This window comes from Rhinoraja longicauda, chromosome 6 (assembly GCF_053455715.1).
Source record: "Rhinoraja longicauda isolate Sanriku21f chromosome 6, sRhiLon1.1, whole genome shotgun sequence".
NCBI classification, from domain to species: domain Eukaryota; kingdom Metazoa; phylum Chordata; class Chondrichthyes; order Rajiformes; family Arhynchobatidae; genus Rhinoraja; species Rhinoraja longicauda.
This window is the reverse complement of record NC_135958.1, coordinates 79,742,419-79,763,550: the sequence shown is the minus strand read 5'-3', so window position 1 is coordinate 79,763,550 and position 21,132 is coordinate 79,742,419. Positions and strand designations below refer to the sequence as shown.

Here is a 21,132-nt window from a genome sequence, read left to right as displayed (position 1 = left end):
CAAGCTTGCCTTGGGCTTCACTGTAACAGTGCAGGAGGCCACAGACAGAGAGATCAGAGTGAAAGTGGGATGCAGGCAAGCAGCAGCTCCAACTCAGTCCTCAGACTGAACACTGATGCTCTGAGGACATTTATTGAATTAAAGGTGCTAAACAAATGCAAATTGATGTACATGACTGGTACCTTTTCTAGCATGAATAAATTATTTAATCTCACATTTTTAAAATGTCTTCTTTAATTCTGACCAACTACGTAAAGGGTTAAATATAGACCAGCTTCACTAAAATAAATTCCATCGCAGCCTAACTCAATACAATTCTGAGAAAATCTGTTGGTGTGAGTGAGATTGGAATACAAGAATCCTTGTAGAATTTATTCCAACCTGTGTTTGATTAGCTGCCCTGTTTAAATTTAACGGACAACTTAAACCTGCTTGATTCTGTACATTTTCATAGAGTCATAGAGTCCTACAGCACAGAAAGAGGCCCTTCGGCCCATCGTGTCCGTGTCGCCCGTTACCAAACACAGTCTAATTTTAATCCCATTTTCCCGCATTTGGACCGTAGCCCTGAATGTTGTAGCATTTCAAGTGCCCATCCAAATGCCTCTTAAACGTTGTGAGTGTTCCTGCCTCCACCACCACCCCAGGCAGCGGTGCCTAAATATCTAAAGATATTTCTTAATCAATGTTATTCAAACATCGAGTCTAATTGGTGTCTTTGGAGGGTTATTGTTAGGAGGCAAAGATTTGTTGTAAGAAAAATAATTTTACTTCATGTTTTTATCTCTTTTTCCTGTTTTGACAAAGGGTCACCAACCAAAATGTTAAGTGTTTCTTTTTCCAAAGATGCTGCCTGATCCGCTGAGTTTGGGCACCATGTCTGAGGAAGGATGCGCTGGCTCTGAAGAGGGTCCGGAGGAGGTTTACAAGAATGATCCCAGGAATGAGTAGGTTAACCTATGATGAGCGTTTGTCGGCACTGGGCCTGTACTCGCTGGAGTTTAGAAGAATGAGGGGGGACCTCATTAAAACATACAGAATAGTGAAAGGCTTGAACAGAGTGGATGTGGAGAGGATGTTTCCATTAGTGGGAGAGTCTAGAACTAGGGGTCTTAAGTTAAGTTAAGGCCCCCCTCGGTCATGGCTGACCATGAGTGATGCATCCTGGTTGTTGGCTGCTTTGCTCCACACCTCGGCTAGAGCAGCGTCGATGTGTGGTCGCATGCAAGCCTGGGCGATGTCATATGAGGGACAGGCTGTTGCCCATGCAGCACGCCCCCCCTCTCCATGTCGCTGATCGATCCAAAGGAACAGCAGAGCCGTTACAGTTTGGCACCAGCGCCGTCGCAGGAGACTAAGGGTCACAGCCTCAGAATTAAAGGACATTCTTTTAGGAAGGTGATGAGGAGTAATTTCTTTAGTCAGAGGGTGGTGAAACTGTGGAATTCTGCCACAGAAGGCTATAGAGGCCAAGTCAGTGGATATTTTTAAGGCAGAGATAGATATATTCTTGATTAGTACAGGTGTCAGAGGTTATGGGGAGAAGGAGGAGAATGGGGTTAGGAGGGAGATAGATCAGCCATAATTGAATGGCAGAGTAGACTTGATGGGCCGAATGCCCTAATTCTACTCCTATTCCTTATGACCTTATGAGCAGTTCCAGCTTTTTTTGGTATAATTTCAGATTATCGCCATCTGCAGTTGTTTTGATTATCAGTTCTACTGAGTTCACAGTTAATTGCGGTGGTCACAAATTATTTTCGTTTTCTGATAATCAAGGGTGCAACAAAGTTTACTAACAACAATTTTTAAAAAGTCAGTTTATTTTTGATTATTCTGTTTAGCTATTTGAAATCATTTAACGGTTTTGTCCAAGCCTGCTGTATCTAATGCAATGTTCTTCATCATTTTCTCATAAAGACCACATAATAAAATGAATAGCTGAAGTAAATTGGAAGTGTCTCCATTCACTCTATAGGTATATATTTAAAACACAGAACAGTGCAGCACAAGAACAGGCCCTTCTAGTCTATTTGACCGGACACAATGAATGTCTTGGATGATGGAATATTGAAGACTGTAAACCTTACACAAACCAAGCACGGGCCGAATACCCCACCCTGCTTTAAAATGCATTTTCACACTTATTGCAACATCCAGCCCTCTGTATTTGACAAATTACAACAATTTAGTTCTGCTGATTTTATTGACCATTTTCTGAATTTGTACAGTTTACAGTCTTGTTCCTCCAAGTCTATATTGTAAAGGATAAACTATTCCTTGCATGAACCTAAGAATTGAAGTGATCAATCCGATTTTTTTTTTCAAATGCCAGTCCTATTATTTTTAAATATTTCCAACTCCTGCTGGGAGAAGGAGGAGGCTGAACTTCATCAATATTGAAGGCATTGGTGGAGTCCAAAATCCACTAGGCTAAGTCATGGTATGAGAAGGATGTCAAATCACAAGCAGATAACAGAACTGGATTTATATTCTTTGGAGTTTAGAAAAATCAGTAAGCTTACTGAAACATATAAGTGCGTTAGTGGGCACAACAGGGTAGATATCAAGATGTTCCCACGGGTAGGAGAATCTTGAATGAGAGGATACAATTACCAGATTAGGGTACAGTCATTAAAAATTTGTGTGCGTAGTAACAACCTATCGCAGAGGATGGTGAATCTTTGGAATTCTCTAACCCAAGGTTTGTGGAGACGAGATCACGAATGGAGTGGCTATAAGGAATTGGCACAGGAGATGAGTCCTGGAGTTGAACACCCTCAATCATATTGAATGGTGGGGCAGGCCGGAGGGGCTGAGTGGCATAATCCTGCTCTAATTTTCTTATGTTCTTATTTTCCAAAGATGTGGAATGTCTAATCAGATTGTGGCATTCACACTCTGCCTTTAGGATGTTGCTAAATCCTCAATCCCAAAACACAGATGAAAGTCAAAGATCATAATGCAAGTGTGCATTGGAATGGGATTAAATTTGAAGCACCCTCCGGCAGATGCGGATTGGACTGGTTATAGTTGATTTAATAAACCTATGTGTATTTACTAATCAAAATGCCATAGGAAAAAAGTATAATTAATAACAGCCAGGTTGGTAAAAAGAGGATGTAAGATCTAAGAAGCAAAACTTAAATTGGTCCAAGAAGGATAGTTAAAATTGGCAAGTTTCCATTGCTGCCTAACAGGGTAATCTTATTCCAGGCCTGTGCAAAGGTTGTTCCAAGCCCTGTATCAAACACCACCCAAGGACATCCGGGTAACAGATGTCTCATCCTCCAGTGGCCAAGGACGAAGCAAGGAGCCAATACTTTGCACTGGTCCTATGCAGCATGATTGAGCTAGATCTTTGCAAAATGAGTGACCAAACATCACCACTCTAGTAACACATTTTAATGCTCTGAAATCTTGCATTACCATGAAAATGAGGAGTGTCTGCAATGTTCACTGATTACAGGTGGATTTTGATATCATGAGGCACAGCTGATCACAGGTAAATAATGCCTAGATCTATCAGTATAATTCCATGAAGAAATAGCTAAGGCTAATAAGGGGCTGGACAATTTACAATAAGGGGCTATTTGCAGGACAATTTATTATAAAATAAAGTGTATCCATTTTATCCCAGTACCAGATTAATTCCTAGTTTGTTACGAACATAATTACCAAAGCTTAAGTAAACTTAGAAGTGGGAAATTTGCGAGGGACATGTGGGATGAACCAGCAAATCTTTCCCTGCCTATTATTGTTTATATCTGGAGATAAAAGTTTGGCACCAACACTCACATTATTAGACAGCTGTGTGTGCAGCATGATTGCTTTGCAATGAAATTCTAATTGCTCACAGCTCAGAAAATTCTTCACATTCCTAACTTTTGGTTTTTCAAAATTATTCTATATAAATTCACCATTCTGTGTCCTTCTCTAAGGGTTCTCTCTAAAATAACCAGAAGAAATCCGCGAGCAAAGAATACCTGAACAGGGATCCCAGTAAGCCATGGAAGTACAGCAAGTCCCCAAACTATGGCCAGGCAGGCTCACATTCTACTTTATCTCATCTGCTAATAGTCTGCTGCTGGGATAGCTAACAGGAAATCACCAAGAATTCACCTCAGTAAAGAAACATGTGCCGTTCAGAATCCATCTTGAAATGATATTTATGGGGAAGAAAAAGATTTGAATGCATAAATACTACAACACATTCCTCACAGATGGTACTCAGCATTTTAAAAATAAGCAATATTATTTTGTGTGTAGTTACTGTTGATCTGTGGCAAATATTACAGTTAGTAAATCTCTTCCACAATAAACGGAATAAAATGGTAAAGTTGTCAATGTAGGAATGCTGGTAGAATTCCTGCTCTTCTTCAATTATCGCCGAATGACCTTCAGCACCCATTGGCAATTGCACATACATCAGCTTAACGCATCAGTATGGTATTCAATAATAAAATCAGAACAGAAGTTTCAAGCCCAAACTTCTGAAACTAAGTTTGAATCCAGATCAGATTAAAGGAACAGTTCTTGCTGAGAAAATATGACTAACTTTTTGTTTGTAAAACAAAGTAATTGAAAAGTGTTTTTACCGAAAAGCTTCTTCCAATTTCCGAATTTGCTTCAGTGCATTTGTTTTCTCCTGGTCTCTCTCAGTCAGCAAGTTGTGAATCTAAAGTAAAAATTTAATTATTCTTTTTTTTCATGTGTTATACAGCAGGCATAAAATTAAATGTTACATTACGACTTGAGAATATTAATTATCTAGAACAAAATTTAATTATATCAAATGATTCAAATGCTCTCAAAGTACAATCAGTGGTTTGGTAAACAAAATAAAATTGAAGTTAACTAAATCTTATTTCCTTTTGATCTTTGATCAGAAGAAATTGGAATATGGATAATTTATGAAGTTTTGGTGCCCAATTAAATTCTAAGGGGAAGACACATCAATCTAGGCTGAAATACATTTCTGCTCGTTCTAGAAGGGAAATTCTAACCTGGAGGAGATGGGAGGGGGGGGGCAGAAGGAGAAACAGGCAAACATATTTTCAGTCAGCATACCTTTGTCATATTATTATCATACATAACTGTCTCAAACAGTTCCTCAGTTTGACTCCACTTTCTGTTCCAAGTGAGAATACTTCCCGAATAGGGCTGTAAATGCGGTCAACCGCCAATCATGCCGATGCAACCAATTCAGCAGCCACGCCAGCATTGGCACACCTCAGCTCCGTTGTCCAGCTAACTTGTACCTCTCATTCCAATGACAAAACATTCTTGCAATTATGGAAAGAGATATCTTTTCCCATTTCCTCCATTTCTGGTAGCAACCTTTAATCAATCAATGCACCCTGTTATTGAGTGGTTCTGTCATGATCAAAACTGGTGTTATTTTAATGCAGATACCTTTGCGAGTTGCTGGGCGAAGCACTGGGGGCGGGGGAGGTGAGGGGGGCGGGGATGAATAAAGCAAGTAGGGGGATGCATATATGTAATGAGCTGCTAGAGGATGTGGTAGAGGTGGGCACAATTACAATGTTTAAAACTCACTTGAACAGGGACATGGATAGGAGAGGTTTGTAGGGATGTGGGCTAGATGCAGGTAGGTGGGCTAGTTCGGCGAGGAAACACATGACGCTAGTTCAGCGAGGAAACTCTATGACTCTACTAACCTAAAGGGTGATTCCTAAAGCTCAGTGAGAGATCTGGATTCCAGAATTGAGAGCCAGAATAATTCAGCACTTTCCGACTGGATGGTGGTCATTGTGCAGCTTTCTGCACATCTCGATCTCCCACTTTTCCCAGAATGTATTCTAATTAATGCATATCCACACCAAAGTTCAAGGTTCCAAAGTTTCAGTTTATTGTCACATGTACCACCGTCACCTCTCTCTAATGACACATTTTAGTGCTCTGAAATCTTGCATTACCATGAGAGTGAGGAGTGTTTGCGATTGTTACTGATTACAGGTGATATCATGAATTACTGAGCTGATCAGTTAATAATAACTCCCAAGATATTCAGAATGGCTTCAGTCTAGGCAGGGTATTTGCAGATTCTTTGGGTCATGAGCGATGGATAAAATTCCGAAAGAAGAGAAGTGAGAAAATAATGCCCATAAAATTAAATTTTCGTGAACTATTAGGCTTTCCCTTTATTTCCTGCTGTTCTAATGATTAATAAAACATTTAAACTACTGGTGTTTGATATTACTAATGCTGTATTAAGTGCTAAGAAAATGAACAGCTGTAATAGCTAGCCATCGTAAAACAACTATTTTAACAAGATAAAGCAAGAGGTTTTTCTTTCATCCCTCCTCCATTGCATCTTCTTTATTACATTAGTAAAATCAGGGGTTCTCCTGCGCCTTGCACCTCTTTGAACAAATAGCTTAAAGGGAACATTAGCCAATATTGCACATTCCCTGGAAGTATAAAAAAGTTACTGGCAGCTGTTCTAATTACTGAGCCCCCCTACCACTGGTGCACTGTTGCCACTGTTTAGCAGCTTTATAGGGATACAAAGCAACAGGTCATCGGCACAAAGCAGGTGTGCTTTGCATGTACAGAATTCTTGCACCCACACTGTCCTCTCACCAGAGGGTCAGTTTTACCACATTTTATTCAATGTGACACATGAAACAACCGTAGTGGCAGCAGCCAGAACTAAATGTACCCCGTTAATTTAAGGCGTTCCTGCTACTTTCATGCTTCAGGTTATTTACTACTGAATGGGAATCATTTCCAAATAGAAAAACGGCTGACAAACAAACATTCTTCAAGAGCTGCAGAAATTTATGGTCTCATTTCTGTCACAGTCATAAAGGACAGGTATTTCACTACCACTCGTGATTGTGAGGAGTTTTCAGAAACAAATGACTAAAGGTAGGGCAATTGCCTTTTCCAATGATGCAGTACCTCCTGCTTAGTTGTTTCTGGATCTGGAGGCAGAAGAGGAGTGTTATAGATGGGAGAAAGAGTCATTAGTGGTGGGTGAGGGGGAGAATCTTAAATGCTGTAGATAGTTGAACTTATTCAATCCCATACCTATTGAGAAAATAAATTAACAGTGCATCAGCTGGATCATTGTTATTTACAGATAATCTCACTGTCAATCATTAGAAAGTGTAATGATCAGAATGTAAAGATTAGCGGTTAGATATTAGCTGATATAATATTTATCATTCCTACAAATATCTCAGATAATAATCAGATATAACTATTTTTCAATGTGTGTGCACTGATTGATCCTGTGGGGGCTGTTAATGTTCATTTTACAAAGGATAAAGCACATCCAAAATGTAAGTTGTTCTCCAAGAAGACCATAAAAGTTTAGGCTGACTACCAGTACAGTATGTGTAGGAAGGAACTGCAGATGATAGACACCGAAGATATACACAAAATGCTGGAGTAACTCAGCGGGACAGGCAGCATCTCTGGATAGGAATAGGTGACGTCTCGGGTCGAGACCCTTCTTCAGACCCGTCTGAAGACGGTCTGAAAACGGGTCTGAAGGGACTCAAGCCGAGACGTCACCAATTCCTTCTATCCAGATGTGCTGCCTGTCCCGCTGAGTTACTTCAGCATTTTGTGTCTATCTACCAGTACAGTACCTAGGGTGTGCTAGTGTTGCTGAAACGTGAAATCAAGGTTTTATATCGCAACCATGCGGATGTAAAAGATGTAAAAGATCCGGTGCTCATGTAATTATACGGCACAGAAACACGCCCTGTGGCCCAGTCTGTCCGTGCTGACCTGAATGCCCATCCACGCTAGTCCCTCAAGCATCTTGCTACATGTGACAATAATAAACCAATATCAATAACCATCTTCTTGGGAGGACAAGGGTGGACCTGGCACGGGATACTTTGTAACTTTGTCAGCGCCCTTTATGTGGCGACAAAGAATTTCACTGTGACTTGTCACATGTGACAAAGTATTCAATTCAATTCAATTCAACTAAACTGCAAATTAATCACTTCACATACTTATATCTTGAACTTAAACTTCTCTACCTACAACTCCTAAAAACAATTTTGGCTAATCTGATTTTTGATGTGCCCCCGTCAGTAGTTCACATGTTGTCAGCATTATAACTGACATTTCCGTCATTACCTTCTTTTCATGAAGGCGTTCCAGACGCAGTTTTTCTTCTTCAAAGCTACCTGTTTGATCCTGAAAAAAACCCATGTTAAATAAACATGTCAAAGGCATTAATAATGCAAGAAAGACAACTAATGATTCAAATAAAAAAATCAATTTGCAGGTTCGCTTGTCTTTTTAAAGAGTTATTAAACTAAGAGGTACATTTAAGAAATTTAAGTTGTGTGTCCTTGTGTTGATTTAGAATAACGTTGTACACTCCCATGCCCAACTCCCACATTCTACTCTGACCCCAGCTGCAATTGGGGGGACCAAATCCTGACCTTCCTCCATTGCTTTCAGAATCTACACAAAAATAGGTGTGTTCCGACAAGAGTGTGTCCAAAGTGTTCAGCTGTCATATGCACTGGGACCAGAACAACTACATTCGTACTTGCTGCAGCTTTCCAAGCATATGAAACACAGCAAATAAAGATCAAATAAATTATCAGTTAAACTGAGAAGAGTTATCCTCTGGTTTTCTTCTTCTCCAACTGGGGACATATATGGCCTCTTTTTAATGATTGCAGCAACATTCTGTATTTAATGACAACCTTTAATCTTGACAGCATCCCAAGATACACCTAAGTGTATTCAAACAATGGACAGAATAGAGATTTGACACAGAAGAAAAAGGCCTAAGTGAGATAAGAAGAGATGGCAATAAAGTGCTCAGATACAATCAACAAGCAAAATGTGCTTCTGATTGTACAGAGGTAATTCAGGTTTGCAAAGATTACAATAGATGCTTCAACTCTAGTCATGCTTTCATGCTGCCATGTTTGGCTGTCGGGGACCCTGGTAATGGTCGCAATGAAGCTTTACAGCACCAGGATTAGGTAGGCCAGGAAACCACCTTTCCCTCACTTACACTGGACTAATATATTGGTCTGGACTGCAGTTTAACAAGCGTTCTCACATAAGTAACCTTGGGGTTGTTAAAGTTGTCCAAGATTATTGCTCTCATGTTTTAAACATTTTTGATTTTTGTGCAACACACTTCTATCTGATATTCACTGACTAAGAAAATACGGAGAAGGAGATTGTTTCTCCTTCCTAGTCTTTAATTTTATTCATGTGATATCAATGCCTTTTTGGGCGAAAACAAGGAAATATTGGCAAGCTTCTGTGGCACATTTGTAGATAGTAAATATTGCAATCCCATAGTTACCATGAATGTAAAATATCATATATTAGAAAATATTGCTTTTTTTACAGAATCTAAGTGTCATCGTGTCATCAACGCACATTAGACCACCCATTTTTCGTAGACATTGATTCATCAGATTTCCTAAGTGTAATTCAAGATTTAAAAAAAATGTAAATCAGAACGGGGACTAACAACAAAGTGTTGAACCTGGTGTCCATTGAAGCCAGGTCTTATCCTGAGCTCGTCCAAGATCCAGAATCTGCACTTCTCAGCAGCGTTAGTTGACTATCAAAGGCCTTTCCATTGGTCCTTTATGAAAACTTCCACAATCCCATTGCTGATAATTTTAAGATGTTTCTAAGCCTTTCATTGTTTATTGGTCTTAAAGTTGCAGCTTTGCAGACTGTCTTTGCAAAATCTAGAAAGCAATTTATCCATTGTAATCTTTCCTCGTGTTAAATTCAGCTGGCCTAATATAAGATTGTGTGCCTTTTAACATGTCAATATATAGATTTGAGTACAAACAAAATAATTCAAAAATGTAAAGGGTGTGACAATATGGAAATCAAAATAAAAACAAATAGATTTGTAAGAGATTTAATCTTGCAGGTTATATTAAAAAATCAGAGTAGATTTTTGATCAGAATGCAGTATTTTTATAGAGAGTTTATTATATGCTTTATCCAGTTTGTCCTTGGATTGCCCTGATGTTTCAAGAAAAATACTTTATGTAAATTCAAAGTGGGATTTGCAACTTTATGCTCATGTTCCCCGCTATTCATTTACTTCTCAAAGACGGACAGTTTAGCTTATAGGATATTGTAATGTTTTTCCAGTTTTCAAAAGAAGGTCACACCACAATTGTACCTTTGTATCAATCTGGTTGAAATGTGCACAATTTACAAACCTCTTTCTCAGGGCTTTGTTCAATGGGTTATTCAACAACGTAATCCAAATAGAACTAATAGTACATTCATTTTCCAAACAAAGTATTAGACTTCTACACCGTGACATAATTTCCAATGAAATTAGCAGAAGAACAAATTAAATAAACTCAAATCATTTCAATAGGTATTTTTCTTGGACTTGGTCATCAGTTAATGAAACATTTATCAATTTACTTGTGTAATCTTCACCTAACCTTCAGTAAAACCCACCCTTAACTGTTGCTGTTTCTGATGCTCATTTTCCTGCTTCTCTTTCTTCAGCTGGTTGATATTCCGTTCCAATTCTTCAATGGCATCAGCTGCCTGTTTTAAGAGGGCAGAAATGGAAAAATAATAGCAAGATTAATACTCAAGATTTACAGAATACTACAGCACAATTACAAAGAAACCAAATTAACGCAATGAATGCTAATAGATGACAACTTTATTGTATAGGTCAATTTGGGTGCTATGAAGCAGCTGTAAATAGTCTAGGAAACAGAGGCAAACAAGATATTCCAGTGTTACAATTGCAATGCTGCAAGTGAAGTCAATGATTTTTAAATTGTAAAGATTGTGGCCTAAAAAATTATTGTCCTCTGAAAAGCACATCAAGCTTGGAGGGTGCAGAGAACCTAAGGAATGTTTTGCTTGAGGACTGGCTGCTGGAGCGGAAGTGGCCTAAGGCATCAATGCAATGCAGATAGAGTCTGACATTCTTTGTGCATCAAAATGCTTTTGATTCTTTCCTTTTGGTTCGGAAAAGAAAGTTGGCAAGTTGGGGAAGGGTGGGTTGATATACAAGTATAACAGTCAGATTATGAGCCTTTGCGTACCTTGGCTGCTGAGAGTGCTTGCTCCTGCTTAATGTTGTTCAACTCTGAGTCACGTTTCATTTGTATTTGCCTCATGGTTGTTTCATGATCCTCCAACATTTGTTGCTTTTCTTTCCGAAGCGAGTTGTATCTACGAGGACAAGAGAAGCATTTTTATTTTATCATAAAGATTCCAGCTATCTTCAGGGTCCATTTTAACTACAAATTTGTCCTTAATTAATGCCAGACTTTAAGCATTTCTCCCTGGAACACTATTAAAGGCGAAATAATATTAGATTGCCAATAGATGTTAGCAACCAGCAAGACCTTCAAGTCTGAGTAAAGAGCTAAACAACAATAACCTGAAAGTTTATATTACATTCTACGCCATAATTTCTGGGTATTTTACTGCTTTTTAAAAAACCCATTGAAAGAATGGCTTTGAATAATACATTTATTCAAAGTAGTCAGCTATTAAAAACCTTCTTGCATCTTAGGGGCCAGATGACACAATAAACTGTTAGAGAGCATATCTAATAATGCAAAAATGTTTCCCCAACCTAACACATGGTTTACCAAACCCCAAGGATAACAGCTGGGCTATGTAGATGTCATTGCTATAGATCTTATAACTGAAACAATAACCTATGATGTGAATCATTAGCATCTTAAGTTATGTTTATATTACAGACTGTTAAGTGATTTAATGGCATGTATGCATCTGATGAATATAATGAAGGATCATAAATAATGACTGTGAATGACAGCCTTGTGGATCGAGATTAGATTGCAGCTTTGCAGCTGGCATTGCTTGTGATATATAATACATTCAGATTTTTATCATAAATATATATACAGTAAATACAAATCTATTTCAGTAGTACATAAACAGAGGTTAGAATTAAAAATCACATCCCCGATAAAAATGTAATCAGTAGAAATAAGGTTGATGTTTTGAGATTACAAGATTTTAATCTGCAGTGTTTTTGAGATAAGTGAATGATGCTCTATATTTCACAAGGCAATGGAAATGGAGAATATTCGGCTTTTATTAACATTATTTTATAGCCTGTATTAATTATTTTTCAAAATTTCTTTAAAACGTGCAATTTTATAACACTACGCTCACTTATTCATGCAAAATATTCCAAACTAAACATGTTATTTGCTGAATGCTCATTTTGAAGCACATTATAACTAGCCCCCTAGCAAATATTTAAACAGCGGCTTTAAAGCAAATCAGAATCATACATGATCAAAGACTGAATGTGCAAATCCATATCAAGCCACATTATTCTGTGTTTGAGGAATCCAATCACATTTCTGGACCAGTATGAAAAATGCAGCCATCTTTCAAAAGAATGTTGAAGGATAAATTAAAACGGTGTTTCTTATGTTATTAAGCTCAGAGTGCCAATTTAATTGTTCGGTCGTTATCGGGCTCTGTTTTTGTAATAACCAAATTAACATTCCAAGCTTTAGCTTTAAAATGATTCACCAACATTAACTTTAAACAACTTTAGTTTCTTTAAACTTGCTCTTGAAATGGTAGACAAAAGCTTGGAATTAGCAAAGAAACAATGTCTCAACTTAATATTTCTGAGATAAAGAATAGGGTGGAAAAACTCCATATTTGTCAGAATTTACCAGTCACTTGGGGACAATTCTAACAACAGCATGAGCAGATTAAGGCCCTAGATATTAACTCGGTTGCTGTCAAGGGGGTTAAGAGCAAAATACGATAAATATGGCATTTTCACATTGATGGATGTTGGGGCACTTTAGTGTCTGGCAAGCATCGGTGGGCTTCTAATTAACTTTTAACTCAGACTTCCACAGTGAAAATGGGATCTGAATTTTAAATTTATTGCTGCTGCACACATTGTGAGTTTTTAGAAAAGCGCTATACAAATGTAATGCATTATTATTATTATTATTATTATTATTATTATTATTGTCCAGGAGTCAGAATACCCAGGAATGGGAGGCAGGAGTTATCAGCTCCATAGGTTAAGAGCCGTTTCCAGCACAACTGGAGGGTCAGGTTAACCAAGAATAGTCTTCATAAGTCTTTGCTCATCCTTGTCCTCCTCACTTGAACACCGCTCTTCCCAAGGTCTGACCATCACTCAACTCCTTCCTAACCCATTTAACATCAGTCTGAAGAAGGGTCCTGACCCAAAATGTCGTCCGACCATTCCCTCAAGAGATGCTGCCTGACCCGCTGAGTTCATTCCTCCAGCATTTCTTTCTTTTTTTATGTTGCAGTGAGAGTGTATGAAGGCACGTCCTACTATTTTCTGAGTACTATGTACCTTAATTTTATCTCCTGCAATTCCAGGCAATTCATCTGGCAACGTTGTTCGACTTCTCCCTTTTCTTGAGTCAGTTTCTGTCGCACTAAGGTGCTATTCTCGGCCTCCACAGTGAGCTGCTGGACACGGGTCTCCAGTTCTTTCACAGTATGATTCTACAAATGGAAGGAAATAGTATGAAAATACTCGGCCTGTGACATTTCCTTCTCTGAGCTACATATTTGAAGTGGACACTTATTCACTGAACAAGGGGCTCCTGCTTCCATCAAGAGTCAAGAATGTTTTATTGTCATTTGTCCCGAAACAGAACAATGAAATTGTTACTTAGGATGTCTGATGATTTGAAAGCAGATTTTTATGTGGTAGCTCACTGGGAATCTATACTATAAAACCTAATTCATTGATACCACCAGAAATTATATTTTTATTTGAAGACATCACCTTTTTCATCCAGTTTCCAGGTGAGTTCCAGTCTGAACTTCTTTTTTATATACAAAGGTTTAAGAATTTACACTGGAATTTAGAAGGATGAGGGGGGATCTTATTGAAACATATAAGATAATTAGGGGATTGGACACATTAGAGGCAGGAAACATGTTCCCAATGTTGGGGGAGTCCAGAACAAGGGGCCACAGTTTAAGAATAAGGGGTAGGCCATTTAGAACGGAGATGAGGAAGAACTTTTTCAGTCAGAGAGTGGTGAAGGTGTGGAATTCTCTGCCTCAGAAGGCAGTGGAGGCCAGTTCGTTGGATGCTTTCAAGAGAGAGCTGGATAGAGCTCTTAAGGATAGCGGAGTGAGGGGATATGGGGAGAAGGCAGGAACGGGGTACTGATTGAGAGTGATCAGCCATGATCGCATTGAATGGCGGTGCTGGCTCGAAGGGCTGAATGGCCTACTCCTGCACCTATTGTCTATTGTCTATTGTCTATAATGTAGTCATTGCTACTTGTGAGCTTTAGTGAGTGTGTATACTTCAGGAACCAGTTCCACTTTCATAATTTGATAATTATGTTACAACCTATTTAAATGAAAGAACCAGTAGGCTGGCACGAGGAACTCTGAGCTTCAATTATTCTCCCTCTCTACCATTTGATCACAAAGCACACTGATCCTAAATTTCAACTACAAATACCATCAACGTGTTGACTGCGAATGGAATGCTGTTCTGCACATTAATGATTAAAAAACAGAACAGAAACTACATGTTTGAACCATGCACTCAAATGTCACAACTTTGAAACCATTACTTCTAAAGCAATGATACAGAATACGTAATCAAAAGTGATTTTAGATGCATAAAAGTGATATCAAATAACTTTTTCATGAATCAAAAATGTAGTTCAATTGTGTAATACTCAAGTTTCAATAAAATTTATTCTGCTGAAATCTATAAATAGGTATTATTTGACAAAACATAAACCAATATTATTTTGTTTCAGGTGCAGTAATTACTCTCAATCGAATAAGTAAAATCAGTATATTAATGAAAGAAGTAAGAAAGAACATGATATCAAGGAAATAGCTTGAACCCAATTTCAACTTTATTCATAATTTTATTATATTACATGAGGTAGAGATGATCATGCAATCGTCAATTCCCTCATCTAACACTACAACAATCTGAATGACAGATTTACAGGTTGGAAATTTCCACAGCAATTTAACCTTGCCTGCTTGTCAAAAATAAGGAGCGCAGTTCAGAACTGACTTACCCACAGGCATCATGGTTCCAATCCAAAATATGGAACTTAAATCCTGCTTTTCAATCCAGTCCGGCTTGTACCATCATGGAGCTTGTGTCATTTTCATAGAAAGTGCATTTGTGTACAGAACACTTGTTCAGACAACAGTTTTGATCATATCTTGCGGTTGTTTGTGATATTTGTAGATCGAAATGCATCCTGTGATGTGTGTGCTAAATGCATCCTGTGTTTTGGATATGGTGCATAACAAAAGTGAAGTTGTATGGCACTGAAGCACCTCTTTGGCTCACCACATCCACACTGACCTTTTTGCCTATCTACGTTTATCCCACTACCAGCATTCGCACTGTACCCTAACTCTAATTTTAAGGTTATGGCCAAAGGAAATGTTTATCTCTGTCTGCTTTATAAAATCAATTCAACACTGCAGTGAACATTCACTGTAAACTTTGCACCAAGGATTGCTAACATCCAGGAGCAGAAATCCTTGCTGATAGTTTTGTTCCTTAACTCAAGCGCATTAAAGCTGCGGTGGTGCAGCGGTAGAGTTGCCGAAGACCCGGGTTCGACCCTGACTACGGGTGCTGTCTGTATGGAGTTTGTACGTTCTCCCCATGACTGTGTGGATTTTCTCCGAGATCTTCAGTTTCCTCCCACACTCCAAAGACGTACAGGTTTGTAGGTTAATTGGCTTGGTATAAGTGTAAATTGTCCCTCGTGTGTGTAGGAGAGTGTTAATGTGTGGGGATCGCTGGTCAGTCTGGACTCAGTGGGCCGAAGGGCCTGTTTCCAGGCTGTATCTCTAAACTAGACTAAAGCTACTTGGACCAATTCATGTCATGGCCTGGTATAGTCAGTAAGAGTTTAATCCAATCAAAAATATTTTAAAGGGTAGCAGGTCAGGCAGCATCCGTGAAGAACAAGGATTGCTGGCGTTTCAGGTTCGGACCAATGTTCTCCACAGATGCCGCCTGACCTGATTAGTTACTTTTTGTCTTTTCTTTAACCAGTAAAGCGTATTGATTCCAAACGTTAATGAGGAGTTTTCCTGTTTTATAAATGTTGCTGAGAGAGCTTGAATATTTATTACTTGTAGAGTACCTACGTTTTGTATAAACATTTCCTATCATCCCACTATCCACATTTTATCCATTTACATCCTGGTGTTCATACATATTTGACACATCTTGTCCAAGAGCTCTGATCTGAACCCTCCAATTGCTAACTGGCTTTGACCCTGAATCAGGGTTTTCTTTCCAATACAAGGGAACAAACAATTGGAAGGCAGTGTTTGTAAGTGAGCGGAGGAAGTTGTTTGAAAGGGAAGGGAATGAACAAGGGATTTTATGTTTGAGTCTCTGGAATGGGATTTGAACCTATAATTATTTGACTTAGGGAGGAGAGGGAGCTACAGCTTTAAATGCTGGCGGCAAACCCTGCACATGAGTTATTTGTTTGATGATATGTCAAGATAAAGACTGAAAGTCCAAACCAGTGGATGGCATTCCACTACTTCACAAAGCACCATTTTTAATTTTACTTCACTTTAATAATCATTGTAAACGTTAAACCAATGCGGGTGCCCTGGTACATCTCTTTGTTTACATGACTTATCATTCTAATGGCATGTTAATCTGATTAACTAGATGAACTCTAAATCTCAATATATTGAACATATTAATAGTAGAAGTCTCTCTTGTTCTGTTCTGCCATTTAATATCATGAAAGAACCCCATTTTTTCAATGCCCTTAATGTTCAAAAATTGATCTCTCTTTGGTTTAAATAGACTCAGTAATTAGGTAAATTCCAAAGATTCACTTCCCTCTGGGTAAAGAAAATTCCTCTCAACTGTGTCCTATGCACATAACCCTTTATTTTGATTCTAGACACTCCACCAGCAAAGTATCATTCCAATAACTAACCTGTTAGCCCCCCCCCCCCCCCCCCAAATTGTTAATTTCTCCTCTCATATTTCTAAGCTCTGAATTTAGGCCAGTCTGTTCAATATCTCCTCATATGACAATAGACAATAAACAATAGGTACAGGAGTAGGCCATTCGGCCCTTCGAGCCAGCACCGCCATTCAATGTGATCATGGCTGATCATTCACAATCAGTACCCCTTTCCTGCCCTCTCCCCATACCCACAATCCACAAGGCCCTGGTGAGACCGCACCTGGAGTATTGGGTGCAACTTTGGTCTCCTAATTTGAGGAAGGACGTTATTGCTATTGAGGGTGTGCAGCGTAGGTTCACCAGGTTAATTCCCAGGATGGCGGGACTGACGTATGATGAAAGAATGGGTCAACTGGGCTTGTATTCGCTGGAATTTAGAAAGATGAGAGGAATCTTATAGAAACATATACAATTCTTAAAGGATTGGACAGGCTAGATGCAGGAAAAATGGTCCCGATGTTGGGGGAGTCCAGAACCAGGGGCCACAGTTTAAGAATAAGGGGTAGGCTACTTAGGACTGAGATGAGGAAAAACTATTTTCACCCAGAGAGTTGTGAATCTGAGGAATTCTCTGCCACAGAAGCCAGTGGAGGCCAATTCACTGGATGTTTGGGCGGCACGGTAGCGCAGCGGTAGAGTTGCTGCTTTACAGCGAATGCAGCGCCGGAGACTCAGGTTCAATCCTGACTACGGGTGCTGCACTGTAAGGAGTTTGTACGTTCTCCCCGTGACCTGCGTGGGTTTTCTCCGAGATCTTCGGTTTCCTCCCACACTCCAAAGACGTACAGGTATGTAGGTTAATTGGCTGGGTAAATGTAAAAATTGTCCCTAGTGGGTGTAGGATAGTGTTAATGTGCGGGGATCACTGGGCGGCACGGACTTGGAGGGCCGAAACGGCCTGTTTCCGGCTGTATATATATGATATGATATATGATGATAAGAGAGAGTTAAATTTAGCTCTTAGGGCTAAGGGAATCAAGGGATATGGGGAAAAAGCCAGAACAGGGTACTGATTTTGGATGATCAGCCATGGTCATGTTGAATTGTGGTGCTGGCTCGAAGGGCCTAATGGCCGACTCCTGCACCTATTTTCTGTTTCTAACTAGGTTCTATCTCCACTTTTTGTAATTGACTTTCTTATCAGGCTAATGTGTTTTTGATGATTATAATTCTGTGGAGATAGTTAACACACCAATATTTTTTGTGTGTTTACCATCTTATCAATGTCTAAAAATATAACCTTTCCGTTACCCAGGGACCGTTTATATTTATTAAAAAGGCAACTTGAAAAAAGACGGTGAGCTTGAAAGCTGTAAATCTCAAGGGCCTGATGATCTACATCCCTGAGTTTTCAAACAGGCAGCTCTAGGGATAGTTATCATGGAGTCGTACAGCATGGAAACAGGCCCTTCGGACCAACTCATCCATGCCAACCACAATGCACCATCTAAACTAATCCCATTTTCCCATTTGGAAAAGTCCCGATCCATGTTCTCAGGGAATGCTGCCTGACCCACTGAATTACTCCAGCACATTGTGTCCTTTTGCGTCAACCAGCATCTGCCATTCTTTGTTTCTATGTTTTCCCATTTTCCCACATTTGGCCCATACCCCTCTGAATCATTCCTATCAATGTCCCTCTCCAAATGTCTTTTCAATGTTGTTACTATACCTGCCTCAACTTATGATAATGTACCGTCAAGGATTAAGAATTGGTTATTGAGCAAAAAAAGCAAAGGCTTGGAATAAATGTCTCCTTCCGGAATCGCCTGGCTGTGACTGTTGCGTAACGGAAGAAGTGATCATTTCAAGGTCCATACCAACAATTTGGTTGAGGGAACAAAATGTAATTTGCAATTTTCTTACAATATTATGCAAGATGAGATTCTAAGTACAGAGGAGGGTGCAAAGAGGTTTCAGGGGGTACTGGCAGTCTGAGTGAGTGGGTAAGAACATTGCAGATGGAATATATAATATTCATCCATTTTTGGTGCAGATAACAATGGACTAGAGTTTTGTTAAATTATGAGAGATTGAATATATTGATGTTCAAGTCCCTCACTCTATCTCAGTACATGCTATAATAATAAATCATCACCAATGGTCAGAGATGCCCGGGTTGCTTGTATACGAAATGCTGAAGTAACTCGGCAGGTCAGGCAACTTCTTTGGAGAATGTGAATACGTATCGTTTTGGGTCGGGACACTTCTTCAGACTGATTGTCGTGGGGGGAGAAAGCTGGAAGAGAGGTGGGGTACGACATAGCATGGCAAGTGATAGGTGGATACAAGTGAGGGGATGCTTTACCAAGTAAAAAACTCCCCTCACCTGTATCCAGACTTTGTCCTATCCCTTCTCTCCTCCAGCTTTCTTCCCTCACCCCCCAGCAACTCCAGTTCGTTGTATCTCCGTACTTGTATACATGCCGCTGACTATTAGAAGGACAAATAGTATGCTAATCTCTATTATGAGTGTTTGATAACAGGAATAAGGACTTCTTAGTGCAATTGGATCTGACTGGTGAGACTGTTCTGTTTTCATTTTTGGTTTCCTTACTTAAGGATGTAGCTATAAATCGAGGGAATGCAGGGAAGATTTACTGGACTGGTTCCAGGGAATGTGGATTTGCTGTATGAGGAGAGATAGATTAGAGTTTAGAAGAATGAAAAAAGATTTCAACAAAACTTTTAAAAATCTTAAAAGGTATATATCAGTCTAGATTCAGAGAGGATGCTTTCCTTGATTGTGTCTAGGACCAAGGAACAGTTTAAAAATAAGGGTTTTTTGGCCTGAGGAGGAAAAATGTCTTCATTCAGAGGGCAGAAAATCATTGTAACTTGCTCTTCCAGGTGGCCGCTGAGGCTCCGTTGTGTTCATTCAGTACAGAGATTGTAAGATTTCTGGAGATTAAGGGAAGCAAGGGATTTGGTGACAGTGCTGGGAAATGACACTGAGATAGATCAACCATGATTTTGATGAATGTTGGAGCAGGCTTAGGTTCTGATGGTATTAATAGATTCCATCATTTTTCTAACTGAAACCTCGCTGCATCTTCTTCGCCACCCCCACTACCACCCAGCTTCGTATCACAACAGATTGAAGGTATTCCAATGGTTATCTCCATCACCATAATGGCCTTTTTTAATAATACATTAAAGTACAGAATTCACAGCAAAGCAACCACGAGTTTACAGTGAAGGCCACTATAACTGCCTATCATCAGAAAGGAGTTACAGGATTATTTCATTATTTCACGTTCAAAATGAAGTTAACTCTGCCAAACTGACTAAAGTGGGAGTGAAAGTGTACCTGAAAATACAGCGATAATATCTAAGTTTGTTTGTGCAATATTCTTCCATGTGTTTTATCCCATTCCTTTGTCCGCTATCTTAAGCTGTGTTGCACTATATAATAGTTCTGTTCGAATAACAGCAGACCAATGTTGTGTGTCTTATGTAATAATCTCTCAGAGCAATTGCAGGATCATCTGTTACAGCCCCCAGCAACACAGAGGTGCAGCAAACAATCTCAGTCCATCAGGAGAATTTCACACTTGTGCAGAAGTAAAATTCACCTTTCTTTTAATTCCATTCTATTCACACATTGACAACTTAGATACTCTTTCATGACGGGACGTCAGGACGGACAAACAATCTAATTTTCAGTGACTGCATGCTCTTTCATCTTAAAGCATTTGTTGAAATCGGCAGTGTTTAATTATTAAATCCTAAGCATCGCAGTGGAATCTGTCTGCTTTTGAAGGCTCCTGAATTCGGGCCTGCTGACAGGAAATGTTTAATCCATTGCTTATTTTAAGTTAGATGTGACAAGTGCTGCATGCTAATTTTCCCTCCAGTGCTCTGCTCTTCAAATGATACCACAAAGTTTCCATTTACCAGTCTCTGGTCTAATCAACTTCAACTTTTCAAAATGTCCAGAAAAAAGAAATCAAAAGTCATGATTTGATCATTCAAACCAACAAAATAATTTAAACTACATATAAATTATACAGTTTTACTGCTCCGTGCCAGATCTAACAATAGTGATCACACAGTGCGCCTTAATTGATTTATGAAAGGGCAAAAATTGTTTTACAAAGCAAGTGACTGCAGT

General features: G+C 39.1%; 1 protein-coding gene across 5 annotated transcripts in view; it reads right to left on the bottom strand.

Annotated features, from left to right (window-relative positions):
* The window catches only part of cep112 (centrosomal protein 112), a 289,566-nt gene that overhangs the window by 172,812 nt on the left and 95,622 nt on the right, over positions 1 to 21,132 (bottom strand). For all 5 annotated transcript variants that reach the window (XR_013547414.1, XM_078401444.1, XM_078401446.1 and 2 more), the window contains exons 13-17: positions 13,358 to 13,512; positions 11,064 to 11,193; positions 10,459 to 10,551; positions 8,125 to 8,184; positions 4,599 to 4,678 (exon numbers count right to left, since the gene is read on the bottom strand). Coding sequence is in view for 4 of the 5 variants with exons in the window: in XM_078401444.1 (XP_078257570.1) it covers positions 4,599 to 4,678; positions 8,125 to 8,184; positions 10,459 to 10,551; positions 11,064 to 11,193; positions 13,358 to 13,512 (518 nt within the window). In the remaining variant the exon portion in view is untranslated. The remainder of the gene's footprint in view (positions 1 to 4,598; positions 4,679 to 8,124; positions 8,185 to 10,458; positions 10,552 to 11,063; positions 11,194 to 13,357; positions 13,513 to 21,132) is intronic.